Genomic DNA, 18,214 nt, shown 5'->3' with positions numbered 1-18,214 from the left:
TTTTCTGATCTTTTCTAAAAAGTGATCTGCTTAGAAAGGGACCCAAAGATAATTAGAACCAATTCAAAATGCGGTCAACCAAAACAGAAAACCCATTTAAATATAGCAAGAAAACCAACACTGGCAGCAGCAAATGATGGCACTAGCCAATCTAACAAGCAAGGTTTCAAAAAGAGTTTAACAATACATCTCAGCTTTCCTGCACTTTATCTCCTGTGATGATGCAGCAGCACACAATCAGAGCTAACAGCGATTCACCTTGGATACTGTTCAGCATATCGATACACAGACCCAAGACCTGCAGCAATATAAAACCATATAAAACCATACCTGGACCCAGTCAGACGTAATTTTGATCCGGGCACAGTTGAGTCCTGTGTCTGGTCCTGGTTACTAAAAATCAAAATGACCTGAGAAGACCTCTACAATACAGATCTGAAATTAAATGACATGCCCTGTATTGTCTTTTTTTAAAAATACAAGTATCCCAAGGGGATTATATATTTTGCGGCTTCCTAAACTATTTTCATTAAGCTGTAGCCGTCACCATACTATAATTGACTAACAGTGACAGTGACTAACATTCAGACAGCACCCTGAAGCTAGAATTATGCTTCTCTGAAGATACATATAAACAAATGCCTTTGAACCTACACAGAGATGGGTGCTAATTATAGGTCACAGAGGCTTGCAGAGGAACCAGTGCGCCAGTTGATGTCCACATCACCAAATCTCTACACAATGTGCCGCTTCACAACCCCATTGGTTATTCAACTCCTGTAGGGAGATTGGTTCGAAAAAGAGATGAAAACAAACTAATAAAAGTATAAAAGCAAAACATTAGCATGTGAATAGGCTCACAATAACAAGGTTAACGTGCTGGTTAGAAGGGTAATATTAGCCATTTGCTAATTATCACTAAACAAAATGTAAACCTGAGGCTGATAAGTTTTGTAGGTATTTTTGTCATAAACCAAAACATTGGAAACATTAAAATGTTTACCTAGATTAAAAGTTTTCATCTAATAGAAAGAAAGATAAAATTAGATGGCAATCCATCCTATAATTGGCAAGACATTTTACACGAAACCATAAATGTCAATGGTGGTGGTGCCTGGGAAAAAGTAAAGGGATAACTAAAGTCAGGAGGCTTCATGTACCTTGAATGTTTTTTGCTTAATTTCATGGCAGTCCATCCAGTAGTTGTAGATATTTTAGTCTAGACCTGTTAGTGCTATAACTATTTTGATCCCATAAGAAAAAGTAGGTCTCTAAAACTGAGTTTCTGTACAGCTTTCTTTGACTGTTCAAGAGTGCATGATCTCAAATTTGGCACTCCATATCCTTATGAGCAAACTCCAACTCACATCAGAGCAAACTCCATTTAATTTTACCTGGCAGTGAGGTTCCATCCTTTCAGACCCATCTAAAAATCCAAAATGGTCTATCAGCCTTTTGATTTAGATACAATCTTGACAGCAATATGTATATTTGTTTGTCCTGTTATAATAAAAAATAGCCTTTTCATATTCTCAAGTGCTTGTAATCTGTCAGAGGGAGGTTTATTCCAATGACTGACATCAGAAGACCATGCTGCACTTATTGTAACTGTGCCAGTTGTTTTATTTATCTTCGTTGGTAGTCCACAAAGAAATAATTTGAAGGATGAGTGTGTAGGATTCAGTGGTATCTAGCGGTGAAGGTACAGTTGCAGATTGCATTTGAATACAGTTCAGTTAGGACAAACTACGGTGGCCACGAAACTTGCAAAAAATGCAAAAGAGCCAGTTTGTCTGTTCCGGGCTACTGTAGCCGTCCGTGGAATGGGACCGCTTATTGCCAGTAAATCTTCCTAAATGTTACACCAATGGATCAGTCAAAACCATAGATAGGTGTTATATCCTCTAAGGGCCAGCGAAAATTACTGAGACGAGATTTTACTTCTGTGAAACAACAGTAGAGAATAATGAACTGAGAGTGCTTATTGATTTAGTACAGAATGTACAATAGAACACAGGGCATAGTCACTATGACTGTCAGCTTCATTACTTCAGTCTACTGCAATGGATATACTGTACGGTATGGCCTCATTTGCAGCACTTTATATAGGGCTCTAGCAGACTTTTTCAAACACCGCCACACTCAGCATTTAATCCCAAGTGAACTGTTCTATTTTCTTCACGTGTTGTTTCATACCACCTGGCTTGAAGATAGGAAAGGCTCAGTAATGACATAAATTAGCCAAAGAAAACAAACAGCAGCATTACCCAACCAGGAGGAATCCTTTCATACACTTCCAGGTCACAGTGGTGAGCTGGATAGCAGCTTCAGCCAGTCCGCTCCAAGTTCTTCACCTGACAGCTGGACCAATAACTTTAAACAGCTGGCTCAAAGCCAAACACAATGATCCATTGCCTGCTGTTGTTGATGATAGTATGGACAGATTATGTTGTAGTTTTACTGTTTGTCAAGGCTCTTCAGACGTTGTCAGATGTTTCAGAAGAGGCTATTATTAATTTAGAAATGTTATTGTGGCTATAGAAAACGTCTTTGTTTAGTGGGATATAAGACTGATCATCTCTTTGTTTTTTACTTCATGACCATTTACCACTGAAGTGTTGTGTTGTGTACATTTTTACCTAACTACAGTAGCTACTAACCCATCATGTCCACTGGGTCACGTTGCAGTGGCACAATTTGTTATGTCCCCATTGCAGTTCAAATCTATTGTATAGCAGATTCAAATAACATGCATTATTTTACATTTTTCTGAAGAAAATAAAACCATTTTGGACATATGTGTGTAAACAGTGTCAAGTCTTCAGTTGTCAGGGGAGGGGGTGGTTTTAATCAAACATGCCAGAGTGGGAAACATTTAATAAAAGTTAAATTTCTTCTGATTCAGAGTTCTTAGAAAAAACTGATTTCCTTTTCACTTAGACTGCTTAATTATGCTCATAGTTGCATGTTTGTAACTCTTTGTTTATCCGTTGAATTTTGAGACTCTTCTCTGTGTCTCTGGCTGGCTGCCTGCTGTATCCATATTGATTGGCCTCTTCTTGTGTCTCTGGAAGGGCAGCACGTTATCAAGCTCCTCAGGGCAGCAGTGGGGTGGTGTGAACATGTGCTCAGAGATACACATGTTGCTTTGAAATAGCTCGCAGTTTTCATGTTTCTTTTTCCATCTGTAAATAAACCTTTGATTTCTGCTATAGTTTACAGTGCGATATGATACAATTTGACTGTGAAATAGTCTCCGAGCATTTTGTTCCTTGCTGCAGTGTTTTATATAGAACAATAACTCTTTTTTTTTTTTCTTTCAGGTTGACTTTTGTCCGCGGCTCTGTCTTCTGCTTATCTACTCTGCTCTCAGGAGATTCATCATACTATACTAGCATTTCATCTAAAGCTGCTGATCTTTTGTTGAATACAGCATATTTCCTATTGTGTTGCTTTAAAACCAAAATACTGGATGTACAGACAGTAACACTGGTTTTACATAGTATAGTATAAATATTTTACTGTGAGCAGCTAAATAACCATAGGAACAGCATTCTGTGTTCCATATGCGGTAATGCATTTTAAAATGTATTCTTCTTACGTAATTCTTACTCATAACTCATTGTGATTTGTGTTTCAGCTTTGAGCCTCCTGGTTCTTTATCTACTGGGATGTCTTGTGACATGCAGGCAGTTTTCCAACCTATGGTTAGTATTATAAGCCCTCTTTTTAGACATCTACAATGCACAGTAGTCTCAGATCTGCTAAAAAAAAAGAAGGTGGTTTTAACTACTTTTGAGTCTGAATGTAACAGGCAAAACAGTTTTATCAATTTAAAATTAAGTGTGATACAGACTTTTTGTCTCTGTACTTCTGTCTGTCATATACATAAATGCTCATAATATTGTATATTATTCTACAATTCATATAGATTTACGTGTAGGAATTGCATCAAACATCAAACCTTTATTCTGAGTTAGGTGTGCGATAGCCAGCACTGTTATGAAGCAGTACATTGTCCCATTATGTGATCCTTGCAGATCAATGAGGACCTGGAAGGAGAGGTCCAGTTTGCATCAGCAGTGGGTGCCTTCTCTGTGCCCGTCAGATGCACCATAAAGAAATGTGATGTGAGTTGTGTCTGTTTTTGAAAGGATACATGTTGTTGGTAACATATGAGTATACACCGATCAGTGGTGATAATGTTATGGCTGACTGGTAACAAACATAACAACATGGATTTTGTTGGCCTACATAGTTGTAGCTTTAGGTTGCTAATATTCTAATAATAATGACTAATAGGAACAATAATTATTGAATAAATATATAATTGATCACACTACAGAAGAACAACACTGACTGGTTATCTATCCCAGCATAACAATCTAATTAAACTCTATATCTTATTTGATCAATTCATGTATGTATTAATGTGGGTATTAATGTATGTAAAACTATGTACTCAAGCTGGCAGCTCTCCCCTGCCGATGCTAATTACTGTTTGTCAATGTATCCTATTTCTAGCTGGAGGTTGACAGCCAGTTCCTCGACTTTGGTTTGCATGTAGTAGGCCAGACTATTTCACGGACTATAACCTTGACCAACAAGGGTGCACTGGCCACCCACTTCAGCTTGGACACCTCCACATGTCTGAGTCCAGAAACTAGCCAGGTCCAGATGCCATCCCAGGTCTTTGCCAACACATACCAGGTCAGACTGCAGTAGATTTTCTGTGTTGGATGTTGAATTTACAGCATACATTATGACTAGAATGTGTAGTCAGTTCACTTTAGTGGGTCTAAAGACAGTCATATGAATAAACTATCATGTTTAAAGTCAAACTAATGTGTTGTTGGCTGACAGGAGATGAGCAGTCAAAACACAACATGTGACAATCAGAGGAGCTCTGCATCCATGGGCACCGGTGAACCAAAGCAAGAGAGTCAGGAGCTCTTTGAGGCATTGCAGCAAGAGCAACCAGGTAAAGCTATTTTTTAGAACTACAGTATTTCAGTATAATGCACTTTAAACAGATCCATTATTCTGCTTTAGTTGCAAGACGCAAATATTGTAGGACAAAAATTAAATACACTGACAGTGAATATTTTTTCGATTTTTATAAACATTTTGCTGTCATGTTGATAAAAATGTAATCTGAGCAGCCTTATGTTACATACTAAACATATTAGCAGTGCAGATTACTTGTATTTGAACTTGATTTGTAGGAGACAGCGTTGCCCTCTGAAATACAGCAAGTGAGGGCTGACAAAATCTCCTCATTGGGGACAATTGTTCTCATCTATGAATTCCTGTTAGGACATTTGGTCCTTGTAAGAACAAAAATAAAAGAACACACACAGAAAGCGGAGGATTCACCTTGCTCTTACAGCTAGGGACAAGGAGGTATCTTTTCTTTGATGTTCTGTCAGATCTGAAGTCTTCATCGCTGCACTCAGCATTTTCCTCCACTGATGTTTCGATAAGCTGTTCAGTCTTTTGCCTCCTCGCTGGCTTTGGAAAGTCCATTTTTTTCTTATTCACTATTGTTGGAAAACGCTGGGCCACATTTTTAGGCTGCTGACAGTAGTTGATATTTTGTGCCTGTGTTTGTTTTTTATATAAACAGTGTCTCTTGAACTGGTGTCCAAGAAGAAAAAGTGGTGCTTTGCATGGGGTTCTGATGAGCTACTGTATCTGCATATTCATTACTCATATGTACAGGACACTATTTGAAGTGCACATTCATACTCCCAGTAGGAATAGCCAATTTTAGTGACCCTCCTGAGCTTTACCTTAGAGTCACCCTAGAGCAACTCATTGTGCCTTATAAAATAATGTTTTCTTGGTGTTGTATTTGGTGGATTCTCAACTTGTCAGGTCAGGTTGCCCGCTCAACAGTTAAAATGAAGAGTTTTGCGTTTTGTGTGTGTGGCATTGTCAGAGACTTCAGCTACAGGTCCAGAAGCTCTTCCCGAGGCATGTGTCTCCACCGATGTGGATGCCCAGACGGCCCAGAACCACTCAGACTCCGGGGACATAAGGCTAGGAAATGTAAGTGTTATGTCCTATTGCAAATACTCTGTTATGTATGTCTTACAGGAGCGCAATTACTCATCTACCGTCATCACCAGGGCAAAATTATTATTTGTATGCTAGTGTGGCTATAAACTGATGAAGACAACATGTAAGGGATCACCAAAATAATTTAGGATCAGCATCCCCGTCCCGTTTCTAGCTGTTGATATGAAAATAGTCATATTTTAAGATAGCACAACTAACTGCTTTTGATAGCTCTGACCCAAAAATATCAATATCAGCCCATGAAACTGGAGTAGCAGAGAGATACTTTTCTGTTTCTAAAGAGACTATTATATCTGTCTGGAGAACACTCGCTGCCTCTCTGTCTTGTTTTTAGCACTGATGCTGTGTGTGCCTTGTGGCCCATGTGAAGTTCTGGAGTTGTTCAGGGTTCATTACGTCTCTCTGGTGGGGGGCTAATGGTGCATTGCCTCTCCCTCTGCGCTTCTTATGGCTGTGTGTATTGCATGTGCCTGCATGCCTGCGGCTCGATTATTGTCATTTTGACTGATACTTTCACATTGTGTGGTTGAAGGCTGGTGTCTTAAATGGCAGATTATCCATCAAGCTATTGTGGTCCCACAATATTGAGTCGGTTGCAGCATGAATGGTTTTCTCCTCTTTTGTTTTTTATTATTGCTCTCACAGCTTTTCACTCTACTTTGATTGCATGCCATTTGAAGTTACACATCTGAGATTTCAGCTTCCCCTGCATGGATGGAAATGGTTATTTGTACTGAGGTAAAAAGGTTAAATTCAAGAAGCTCAGTGAAAATATGTAGAGTTTATACACTGATTTTACATTTAGTGGGAGGGTCTGATGTTCATTTTTAAAGTCCATTTTACATTTCTTTTGTAGAATTCTTTCTCCTTAAAGATCCTGGACTATCAAAAAAGATATTGAAAAAAAATCTAATGTTTGCTTGTCCTGTTTGACGTACCTTCCTTCAGGTTAGAGAGGGGGAGATTGGACCTTTTCAAAGCATCAAACTGGAAGTTTTATTCACTCCAACTATTCCAGGAGAGGCCAAACTGGACTTCCACATCAAATTCTCAGACTTAACCAGCGAACCAGTAAGACACAACATGTTTACTATCTTTTGGATGTTATAAGTAACAAACAAGATAAGGAAAGTAGTCCTAAAAGTATACAGAGATTAGTTTTTTTATTCATATCAGTGTTATTTCATGTTAACCATCTGTGATTAAAGGCATGTTGATACAAACAGATACCCGTCCAGGTGAGGGCTGTGGCAGTCAGCATCCCTGTATGGGTGGTCCAGCCCAGCCTTGACCTGAAGATCTGCATGTTTGACCGCCTCTATCAAGACAGTATCATGGTCCAAAGCAGGTGGGTCCAAAAGATGGCTGACAGCTTTGTCATATATATAAACCTGCTCTGGATACAGAAATGTTCTTGAGTAACTAAAAATTGAATCTGTCCTCCTTGGTTCACAATCGGGTGTAATACACAAGAGAGGGACCTAAGTGAATCCACACAGCAACACACTGATGTGTCACTGATTTAAGTTTGTACTAACTACTTACAAACCCCTTCTATTTGTTAATGAAGGAAAACAAGAAATCCCTACAGTACATACCCTACAGTCATAAATATCAAATTTGTCAAATAAAACATGAATTGCTTAGTCTTGAAGTAAATTAGGATGCAAGCAAACAATTAACCGCCTTCCTTGTTAGCTTTCTGTCTTGTTGAATGCCAACAATAACTCAATGGAGTAATACACCAGAGATACTTGAACAATCCCTCTGTCCCTATAATTGAATAAAACTAGTTTTCCAACTACCTTGTTTGAACAGGCAACACATCAAATTAAGGGACGTGAGATGTCACTTATTACCATATTAGAGTCACAAGAAATCAACATTGGTTCAAGGACAAAAATGGAGTGCCAAGAAACTGTATAACACCTTATTTGATTTCATGTTGCAATTAAAAACACTAGGTGTCTTTAATGTGAAAGGACACTTCACACCGAACACAAGAACCCTATTTTACAGGTCCCTTAGTTTCCTAATAATGAATCAAAATGTCTTTGTTACTTGGATCTTTCTAATTATAAAGAAATTGGAATTGGTACACTTGAGTGCCACCTAATTTATTTCAGTTCGTAAAAATGGAACCAGGGAATGATATAGTAGTTACATTATGAAAGTGAACAGTTTGATCGAGTTTTGATTTTATTTAAAATCAAACTTTATATTTTTCATGTTTATCTGTTACATACAAGTACTAAGAAATGACAACTATATACTGTCTAGGAAATTATTAGGAAACTAATATTCCCATAAAATAAAGAGTTATCTTTGCAACCAATTCAGTGTTTGTAATCATGCAAAAGGTGAGTCATGTTAACCTGCATGAACAATGACCACAAGCAACAGAATGTTGGGACTGGTCTCGTTTCAGGGTGAACTGTGTTCTTCATGTACAGTTTGAGCAGATTGTCCACAACCACACATACACATATAAATAAATTCCTTTCCCCAAAGGAAACAGCACAGTATTCACAAGCATTTCGTTTGTCCAGGGCTAGTTTCAGCTTTTACGGGACAATTTACTTACATTTGTCTTTACAGGTCAACACTGTGTAAGAATAACTGACATGACAGATTCAGGAAATCTCAGTTAACAGTGTCATAGTGACAATCATGATGGCAATCATGATGGCTTTTAAAAAGACAAAATAGCTGCTGTATGATTTTGTGGAAGAATCTTGTCACAAAAAAATCTGTGCCTGCATATGCCAAACAAACAAATTGTATTGGCAAAGGGGAAAAGCAGTCACGAATCCAAGCTTAGAAGAGAAAAAGAAGCAAAAATAACTGCGGTCTCTCTGTTGTGTCAGCTAACAAGTCTTGAACCAGCACATCTCGGGGTGATGTACTTGTATCTGGTGCGTTGTATTTTTTAGTCAACAGATGTAAACGTCTTCTATTCCCATAGTTAGCAACAATTCTGAGGTTGTTCAAAGGCAAAAGATCTTAAGGTCTTAATAGTCATATATTGTTGAATGTTGTGATTTCGTCCCTTATGACTTTGATTCTACCCGAATTTATGATGTCAAAGTACATCTGTTCCCTCCCTAACCCTAAAATAAATAAATAAAAACATTACAGGCACAGACCAGCTTAAACAGTGAGTGTAATAAATATTTTAGGCAACACCTTCACTATTAAGTCATGTTGAAAACAATGTTAAAAAGTCAGAACCTGTGGGCAAACTAAAAGCATGACACATGACACATTAAACAAACCTTTGGTCTATGTAATACACATTATGAACCAATCTCATAGTCAGTTATGCAGCATGTGCATATTTAGCAATCTATTATAAAGTCATTGTGAATCTTAATGCACACCTGGTACAAAGGTGCTTAGGAGAGTCAAGTCATGCAAAAGGAAGAAAGTGAACCCCCACACACTGTCAGCACTTTTCAGAAGTTTACTGATAAAATAGTGCTTCAGTCATAGACCTTTAGCCAGGCATTCAACTCACAATGTGAAACAATCTTTCTACTCAAGCTACAACAACCAATCAAAAGTCAGTATTTACTGAGAGGGGCATTATAATGAACTAAAATTTGTAATATTTAAGAGGCTGTATAAAACCTCTCAGCCCAAGTGATTAGTGCATGTCATATTTCCATTTTATTCGTTGTCATGCTCAGAAACATCCTTGGAAAAGAGTTTAGAAAGTGGCATGGACTGCTGATGTAGCGTGCTGGCTTATCTGCTGAATGCAATACTAAAACTCCGTTCCATACTCAGTCTCTGCCAGAACGGGCATTTTCACAGAAAAACGGCTCATGGAAATCCCTTAAAATTGACAGGGCCAGCTTACTTTTCAGCTGGTCCAACAAAAAACTCTCCGCCTAACCATGCTCAGAGCCCAGAGCACGTGGACATAATAAAATAGAGAAGTATTAGCTGATAAATGTTCCCTAAACAAAGGATGATGTAAGGGACCAAGCGGTAAGCTCACATGCCCACAATCTTCTTTGGTCTATACAATTGCACGGAATAAAAGTAAATCCTTTATGATTATGGATGTGATACATTATGATGCACTCACAAGGTTAAGAATACACAGGGGGCAGTAACGTTTGCAGGCGTGTGGTCCACCACCTAGCCAGTCACTGTGTCACATCATGTGGGGGAGGGAGTGCATATGTGGGGGTGGGGGATTTGTGACAACTGCCATCTGGTGCGCTGACACACCAGCACATGTGACAACGTGACGATGACAGCATCAGTGTGAATGGCAGTAAAAAAGAAAATGTTAACACTTGCACCAGCAAACCATGCAATATGTCACTCTTGCCTCCAAGACAGTAATTTGAAACACAAAATAGCTTGGCAGGCTTTTTGGGGAAACAATAAGAGAGCTGCTGCTTTCATCATGCAATTTGTCACTTTTTCCTTTGAGTAGATGAGTAGATATCCCACAAGTCCTCCTTAGTTTGTGACAGATTTTTTTTAAAGAGAACAGCACAAAGCATAATTGAATATGTCTCTCTTGTCTGTGAGCCAGTGATTTGAATATTACTCCTACTAATTGAAAGAATTTTGAGGAGGCTCTAAAATGTGCAGTGTTTGACTTTTGCTTGTGAGCCAGTGATTGGAGTATTCTGCAGACAGTTGGCAGAGTTTTTCTTTTTAGGAACTGTTTTTTTTTTTTTTTTCAAACACTCAGCCTGGACTTTCAAATCCTCTCCACTGTCACCTGCTGGGGAGCTCAGCGTTCCTGCCCAAACTCAAGGCATAAAAAACACACAAACAACCTGCCCTGTTTTCCTTCACAAAGCTTCGCAATGTACTGTAATATGCCTACTATACCTCGTCTTAGCCCAACCTGGGTACCTTGCTGTTTGGCCTGTTCCTGTTTTTATTCTAGGGTAATAGAAACATAGAAACCTGTTATTTCAGCTGGTTGAAATATGTTATATGGTATAAAGCAGATAGTGCTGCACATTGTGGGGACAGTAGCCTAGAACCCTTGCCATGAAGGCTTGGTATCCCATGAGGCTTTGCAGTACATGCGGAGAAGGCAAGCGCAGCCACCTGGCCCTTTCAAGAAAGGGCAGAGGCACTGCTGTAGCCGTGGGCACTCAGAGTCCAGGCACTCAGTGATTCCGCTCTGCATGTAGAACCAGCATGAGCCACTTCTCTCCAACATAACCCAACACACTTGCCACCTCAATGATTATTGGGAGTGTCATTATCAATGTTGCTCATTTGCCTAACTTCAGAAGAAGCTGTTTGCTGCTTCTACCATTTGACAAATAGTTTTTTCTCCCAAAGATTTTTTTTGTGGCATTTTGCCTCCATTTGGCAGTTGAGAGTGTAGAGACAGATAGAAAGCATGGGGATAGAAAAGGATGAGATATGCAGCAAAGGTTGCCATCTAGATGAATGTGTGTCGCAGTAAACTGCCTCAAACTAGCTCAGTAAAGCAATCACATCAATCTCAAGTTCCAGTGATATTTTATTTTAAATGAACAATATTGATAAATAAATACGGTGTAATCATGGCGTGGACGTTAGTTAAACCAGCAGCACACGGACAAGTGAGTAATGTGTGTGAATTCTATAGTGTTTTTTTAAGAGATTACATGGCAGAAATGATGTGAACACCCAAAGATTTGTAATTGTTAGGACTGTCCCTGACAAAAGATTTTCCTAGTTGACTACTCATTAGATAAAGCCAATAGTTGACTAGTCTGTGCACCTTTATGATATTAATTTAATAATTAATTTATATATTAATTAATGGAAAAAGTGGAAATCCTTCTGAATATGGCAGAACAAGAAGCTAGGACCAGTTACTACTAGTTAATTTGATTCAACACATCACACAAGTCTCGTTGAAAACAGGTAATAAATAACTTCCAACTCACACTTACAAATGAACTTGACTACAAACTTGCTCTGTTTCATGCCTCTCCTGTCCGTGCTTGAACCCGGCGTGTCTTCATCCCCAGAGTCACAGTCCTGGTTTGAGCCACTATGGCCATTACATGCTCTCCCCTTCTCCTGTTTTGTCGCTCTGCCCCGCTCCTTGGCAGTATTCCCTGCTGGGTTCCCCCACTCCTACACATGTTTAAACTCCCCCTGTCCTTTCAGCTACCATTCTGGGTAACGTCAGCTAATAGGAGCACCGGTAAGTGACTCAGTGTGTTGTAAGAGAAAAGGTCCGTGCTGCAACAATCCCCTGATACTTCCATTGTGGTGACAAGGCGCAGCTCCCGAACAGAGTTTAACGTTGTTGTTATTTTCTGCTACTATCCGACTAATGAAAGTGCATCGACTAATACTCTTTACATCGACTAACGGTTAAGTCGACTATTAGGGGGCAGACATGGAAAAAATGTAATTGTTGAATTGTATTGTACATCTACAACCAAGTGAAACAAATATATTAGTATGATGTGAAGGTTATATAATCAGTATTACAATGTTCTTCACCCCAAGGAAGCAAATTATGTGAATTGCTGTAAACTTACCTTTAAATCATTAAACATTCCTTCATAAATAAACTGGTCACAGGTAGCCAGTAAAAAAGACAGGATGAGCTAAATGCCCCTGTTAATTAAAATGCCTAATTACCCTAAATGATTATGTATCCATGAATATTCCTCCGAGAGTGATTTGAAGGTTATCATTTGGCCGGAATTAAGATAGCGACTTAATATCCCCCAAGTGTCCCTGAGAGTCCTTGCCTCGGGGAAACAACCATCTGGTTGACCTCGCTTTTCAAAGTGGGTCACTTCATTTGAGACGGGAATCGAAAAATGAAGTGTCCCTCAGTCTATTTTGCCACAGCTCGCCTATTACTCACCTTTGTATCTTTGAGGATGAAAGCAGACATAACAAAATATTATCACTGTATATGCATATCACCTCTAGCACACAGTTTTTTTTCAGCGTGTTTCTACTGTCATCATTTTATGAAGGTGTGTGATTGTGGGCTGTGGTTGGATGTGTTGGAGAATTCCCAAGGTGAAGAGCCATTTATATCACAAGCCTCAGTTATAACTGCCTCAGCTATAACTGAGGCTTGTTGCCACAGGCACAACCATCTGTTGGAGCTCCTGGAAATTAGGTCACCTAAAAGATATGGACTTGGGGTACATCACTCTATACAAGCCTGTTTCTGTAGGTGTCACTCAAACAAAAATCGTTTCTCTGTCCTTGCTGAGTCCTTGAGGCGTGAGAGATATGCCGTGTGGGGTCCACTGGACATAGCACCTGGAATATATATTTTTTGTTGTTGCTGTCATAAAAAATTAACATGTTTACCTAATTGCTATTATGTTGTCTTCGTGTATTTCATGCTATCTGAAAAATTACATCTGTAAGTGTCAACATAAAGGCATAGCCATGCCACTGATGGATTAAAGTTACTGTATTGCATGACAGGGATTTTGTATAGAAGACGGTATGAGCAAAACCAAACCCAAAAACTACAAGTCATCAAATTACCCTTGCACTTAACACATTATACAGCCTGCTCCAAAGAATGCCATCACTCTGATTGGCCCAACCCTGTATCCAAAAGTACTGCAGCACATGATTCACGTCAAACATCAGTAATGCAGGAAGAAGGGTGCCCTGTGGGGATAGGGATGTAGAGTATCAAACTTTCATGCCAGAGACTGGAGTTTGTGCCCCTATCCCTAACCTTGACTAAACCTAATTAATTTTAACCATTGCTTATTAAATTTAGCTTTGCAGAATTGCCCTGTATCAATAGCAATAGGCTTGGATTAAGCTTATTTTCACATAACTGCACAGCTCTTGAGTATCCTCATCACAGCTGTAAAATTAACTTAAAATTAACACATTACAATTTTAATTCTGTTGAAACTAATGGCTATTGCATTGCAGCAGCTTTTTCCACTTGTAGGAAAGTTAACCCAACGCTGATGTGCCACAACAATTTCAAACAATAATTATACAGCGTTGAACTCTTTAGCCAGTGACCATGGCATTAAATTTGGTAATCCAGTTGCAGTTCCACATGGTGACACCTGTAACGGCAGAATTCCCTTCCTGTGCATTGTTGCCTGTGCAATACTGTCTGCATTATTTTTCAATAACAGAACAGATCCCCCATTGTTATAATGCACCATTATGCTAATGAAACCATATTTTTTTTCCTGACAGGGCCAACACAGCCCTGAAGCTGACCTTTGAGGTGTGCCCAGAAATGAGGAAACACATGGAGATCGTACCAAAGACAGGCTTCATCCAGGCTCAGTCGAGCTTTAATGCCCAACTCAAGTTCCTGCCAAGGTAAGGAAGGACACACAGGATGGAATAATAATGGAATCACTGGAGCATTCATAATCTTATTTTAGACTGTAAGCTTGTTAAGATCCTATCAACCTTCTATAAAAGTGCAAACTGTTTCACTCCATAGGAGATTTGTCATATGTATTGATTCAGGCTTGCAGGTTTGTGACTTCCCAGAGCTCTGCTTTTTCAACAAAGGAGAAACATACAGTTTTCTTGTTGGACAGAAAACTGTTATGGATTGTATACACTGCACACAGAAAAATCTTGTTTAAGGGCTCTTATAGATGGAGGTGTTAGAAGTATACAATAAACCAGTGTTCCAGTATACCAGGACCGACTTTAAAGGATTCTGGTTCATTATAACCTGGGTTTAGCCATTTATGCCGTTGTTTCTGCCAGTGATAATATCATTGTTCTCAGCTAGTTAATTGATGTTACCTGGAAATGCAGAAGCATCTCTTAAAAAGAAGTCAAACAGGGCAAGAAACACAAGCAGTCATAGGATCAGACAGGTTTAAACAAACCCTTAGGTTGGCCTACTTTATCTGGGAAAGAAGACAAACGCAAAAGGTAAACATACCAACTTACAACTATGAGCTCTTGGTGCGCTTACGCAATTACTTTTGTGAATACAGTATTATCATAATCGATAAAAATATTGGACACAGATAGAAAAACATGGCCCAAATTATAAAAACACAGAATTTTCCCTTAAAGGTAGCAGGAGCGGTCTTCACACACTAACTATCCAATTTCTGTTAAAATGACTGTATAATCTTTTATAAAATCTGTTTCAAGTATGCTACAAAGCCTATATGAGCTTCCCTTATTGTTATAGGGCAAGCTGTGGAGTCTTACTGGGCTACAAATGGAAACAATCTATAGCCAGTCAACACCCAGCAGGTATAAAAGAGTTGCTCAACACACCTGCACTCTATGCGCAATGGTAATGGTTTCTAATGACTTTGAAGGACGTGCTAATTCTTTCTACAACAATACACGTTCTATATTTAGAACGAGAGGCAGGAGTTGAACTGCGATTTGAATGCCAGGAGAGCGGACAGGGGACCCCCAGGGCAAATATGAGAGGCGTTCAGTATGAAAAAACTTAGTGTGGGCGCTAGTATCCTTCTGCCCACCCTCCTTTCTTTCTTTCACACTCCAACAGCTTTGTGTACTGCTAACTGAGAGACTATTGATGGAAAATAATAATAACAGGACGACATTTTTTGTCACACACAAGAAAGGTTTGGGGCACACACCGGTCATCGTTCAGCCAGGGGACAGGAGGGGGAAGTGGGAAAATGTCAGTAATCTGCCTTAGTGAATCAGCAGAGGTTTTAATGCGAGGATTAGAGTACAGCATTACTCGTGCTGCTGCTGAGATGGTGCAGCATTCACAAGCACTAACACAGCTACAGCCACCACCCCCTCCCTACTCCCTCTGTATCACACTTTTTCTCTCTGTCTCTCTCTTTCGCTTCTGTGCTGTCTTCTCCCACTCTCTCACACATACTTCTCTTCTTCTTGGCCTCTCACCTCTGTGCTTAACTATAATTCTCTCTCTTTGGCTCTCTCAATCTCTGCAGTCCTATATCTCTGTGCTCCTTCACTTCCCCTCTAACTCTACATCTATTCTGCCTCTCTGTTATTCTCAAACTCCCTCTATGTATTCACCATCCACCACTGCTTATATGCTGGCCTTGATTCGGCTTACATAACCTTAGGCACCAGACCCAGTTCCCTGTGCTCTCAATGACAACACTGTTGTTCTTAAAGGATAATTCCAGTTTAATACAACTTGGATCTTACTTGGCAATCAGCTCTATCGATTATGATAACATTAAACTCACCAAGTGAATTGCTGGGATCTGAGAAACAAAAATCAGTGAAGCAGTAGCCTGACAATCCTAACAATGTGATGTATCTGTTCTGCCAGCTTTAGCAGTAGCTTGAAGCAGTTACCAAAGAGACAAAGAAACATGACTGCAAGGGGAATTGAAAGGAATATGCCTGTAAATGACTTCTAAAAGCCTTATTTACCCTAACTTTTACATAGTTACTAGTGGCACGTTCTTATGTAATGATACTACTTCCGTTGAACCTCTTCACAACCTCTTCAGGCTATACGAGGGTACTGGTTTCTGAGTGATGCTCTCTTCTGCTAAAATGAATGTGTGTACTTCTCGTCAACCACCAGATCTGGAGGAGTGATCTTGACTGATAAACTTCTAAATTTCAAACTTAATAAAACTTAATAAACATAAAGTTTATTTACCGCCCAAACAAGCTTTCAAGTGAAACTTACTTCACCTACACTTTTATATTTAAATTACTACTGGTACCGTCTGCAGTGTGCTGGCATTACTTGGTTTTAGAGGTACTCTGTTGGGTTTATTACATATACAAATACTTTGTCACCCGAAATTATTACTATTGATTGATGATTCTTCTTTGGCATTAGTAGTAATAGTAATAGTTCTTGCCCCTCTGGACTTGTGCCTGTGATGTATTATTGCTCATTCGAGTCATGTTTCATGTTTTTCTGAAAGATTAATCCCTGAGTTGTTTTTAAAAAAATCCAAACCAACACCTATCTTGACAGTATTTCCTGAATTTTGAAAGACTCCTCTAACCATTTGGGAGGAAAAACATTCCACAGGCTGCACAGTAAAAGTAATTGATATAGACAAATATAACTTATGATGAAATTCATACATTTGCTTCACATCCTATAAATCAAGCAAAGATGCTTTGCCAGTTTGGGCTACCATCTTTGTTTGGATTAGGGAATGGAGTCGCAACTTGGGGAAATGGCATAGGAAAGGCTTTTATTGTGCAGGGGATGGAACATTTCATTATCCAGATGGTTAGAAGAGTCTCAGCTGTAAGTATTTTTGAACGACCTGCATTTTTTTAAAAGGGATTTATTTCTCAGAAAAACGAATGCTTTGCTCTGCGACTCAGATGTAATGATAATACGGAGAGACACCATCTGGGGCTAGTGAATACAGTGTTATCATAACCAATAGAAATAATGCCCAAAGCTTCAAAAATGAGATCGGAATTATCCTTTAAGATGCCCTAAGGCCCCAAAGAGTGTCCTCCACCCGCACCGGAAATTCACAGAAATCATACTGGGAATAAGAAAGCAGTATGTCTCATCTCTGTCATGGTTGGATCTCGCCTGTTGATTTTTGGTAGGTGTTCTTTTATTTTATGCAGTGGCAGTGTGTCATTTAAAACGGCACTGCCAAGTCTTCCTAAGCAGACCTGTGATTGGATTTTCAAATGCTCATTAGCAGCACTGCTTTCACTCACTGTCTCATCCACACACACTCATACACTGTTAAATCTGGTTTCTAAAATGACTCATAGCTTTCATTCTTTACACAGGTGTTTGCTTCTTGCTTCCTGCTCTGAAGGATTGCGCTCAACCTGCCCACATCCTTCACCGTCTTTCCTTTGCTTCATCCCTCTCTGCCTGTCTTCCTCCACTTGTATTTGTCTCCATCCAACCCACATGTTTTTTTCACATATCCAGAGCATTCTACAATATCAAGGCCAATGGTTCACATATTTGAGATCCTGTTCAGCAAAGAGAACTTTAGCTCTTTTTACATTCAGCCTAATAAGTGAAGTGAGTGAATTGACATTTTGTTTAACAAATGAATTTAGCTTGTGTCCGTGTAAGCCAATTTATGTTTGGGAGAAGGTTATTATGTTATTTTGTCATTTTCAGCCGACACAGAAGCTGGGGTGGTTAAATTTTTCAAAAAACTAATCAAAAAGTATAATAATAATAATAATACAT

The 18,214-nt window shown here is 39.2% G+C and overlaps 1 protein-coding gene across 1 annotated transcript in view; it reads left to right on the top strand.

Moving 5' to 3' along the window:
* The window catches only part of cfap74 (cilia and flagella associated protein 74), a 46,723-nt gene that overhangs the window by 12,379 nt on the left and 16,130 nt on the right, over nucleotides 1–18,214 (top strand). The window contains exons 15-22 of the mRNA XM_035655894.1: nucleotides 3,641–3,707; nucleotides 4,041–4,130; nucleotides 4,525–4,710; nucleotides 4,864–4,981; nucleotides 5,942–6,051; nucleotides 7,030–7,152; nucleotides 7,308–7,429; nucleotides 14,269–14,397. Of these exons, the coding sequence (XP_035511787.1) occupies nucleotides 3,641–3,707; nucleotides 4,041–4,130; nucleotides 4,525–4,710; nucleotides 4,864–4,981; nucleotides 5,942–6,051; nucleotides 7,030–7,152; nucleotides 7,308–7,429; nucleotides 14,269–14,397 (945 nt within the window). The remainder of the gene's footprint in view (nucleotides 1–3,640; nucleotides 3,708–4,040; nucleotides 4,131–4,524; nucleotides 4,711–4,863; nucleotides 4,982–5,941; nucleotides 6,052–7,029; nucleotides 7,153–7,307; nucleotides 7,430–14,268; nucleotides 14,398–18,214) is intronic.

Source organism: Morone saxatilis, unplaced genomic scaffold, assembly GCF_004916995.1.
Source record: "Morone saxatilis isolate NCDOM2014 unplaced genomic scaffold, NCSU_SB_2.0 Contig15, whole genome shotgun sequence".
NCBI classification, from domain to species: Eukaryota; Metazoa; Chordata; class Actinopteri; family Moronidae; genus Morone; species Morone saxatilis.
The sequence above is the reverse complement of the archived record's forward strand: the minus strand, read 5'-3'. Positions and strand labels throughout refer to the sequence as shown.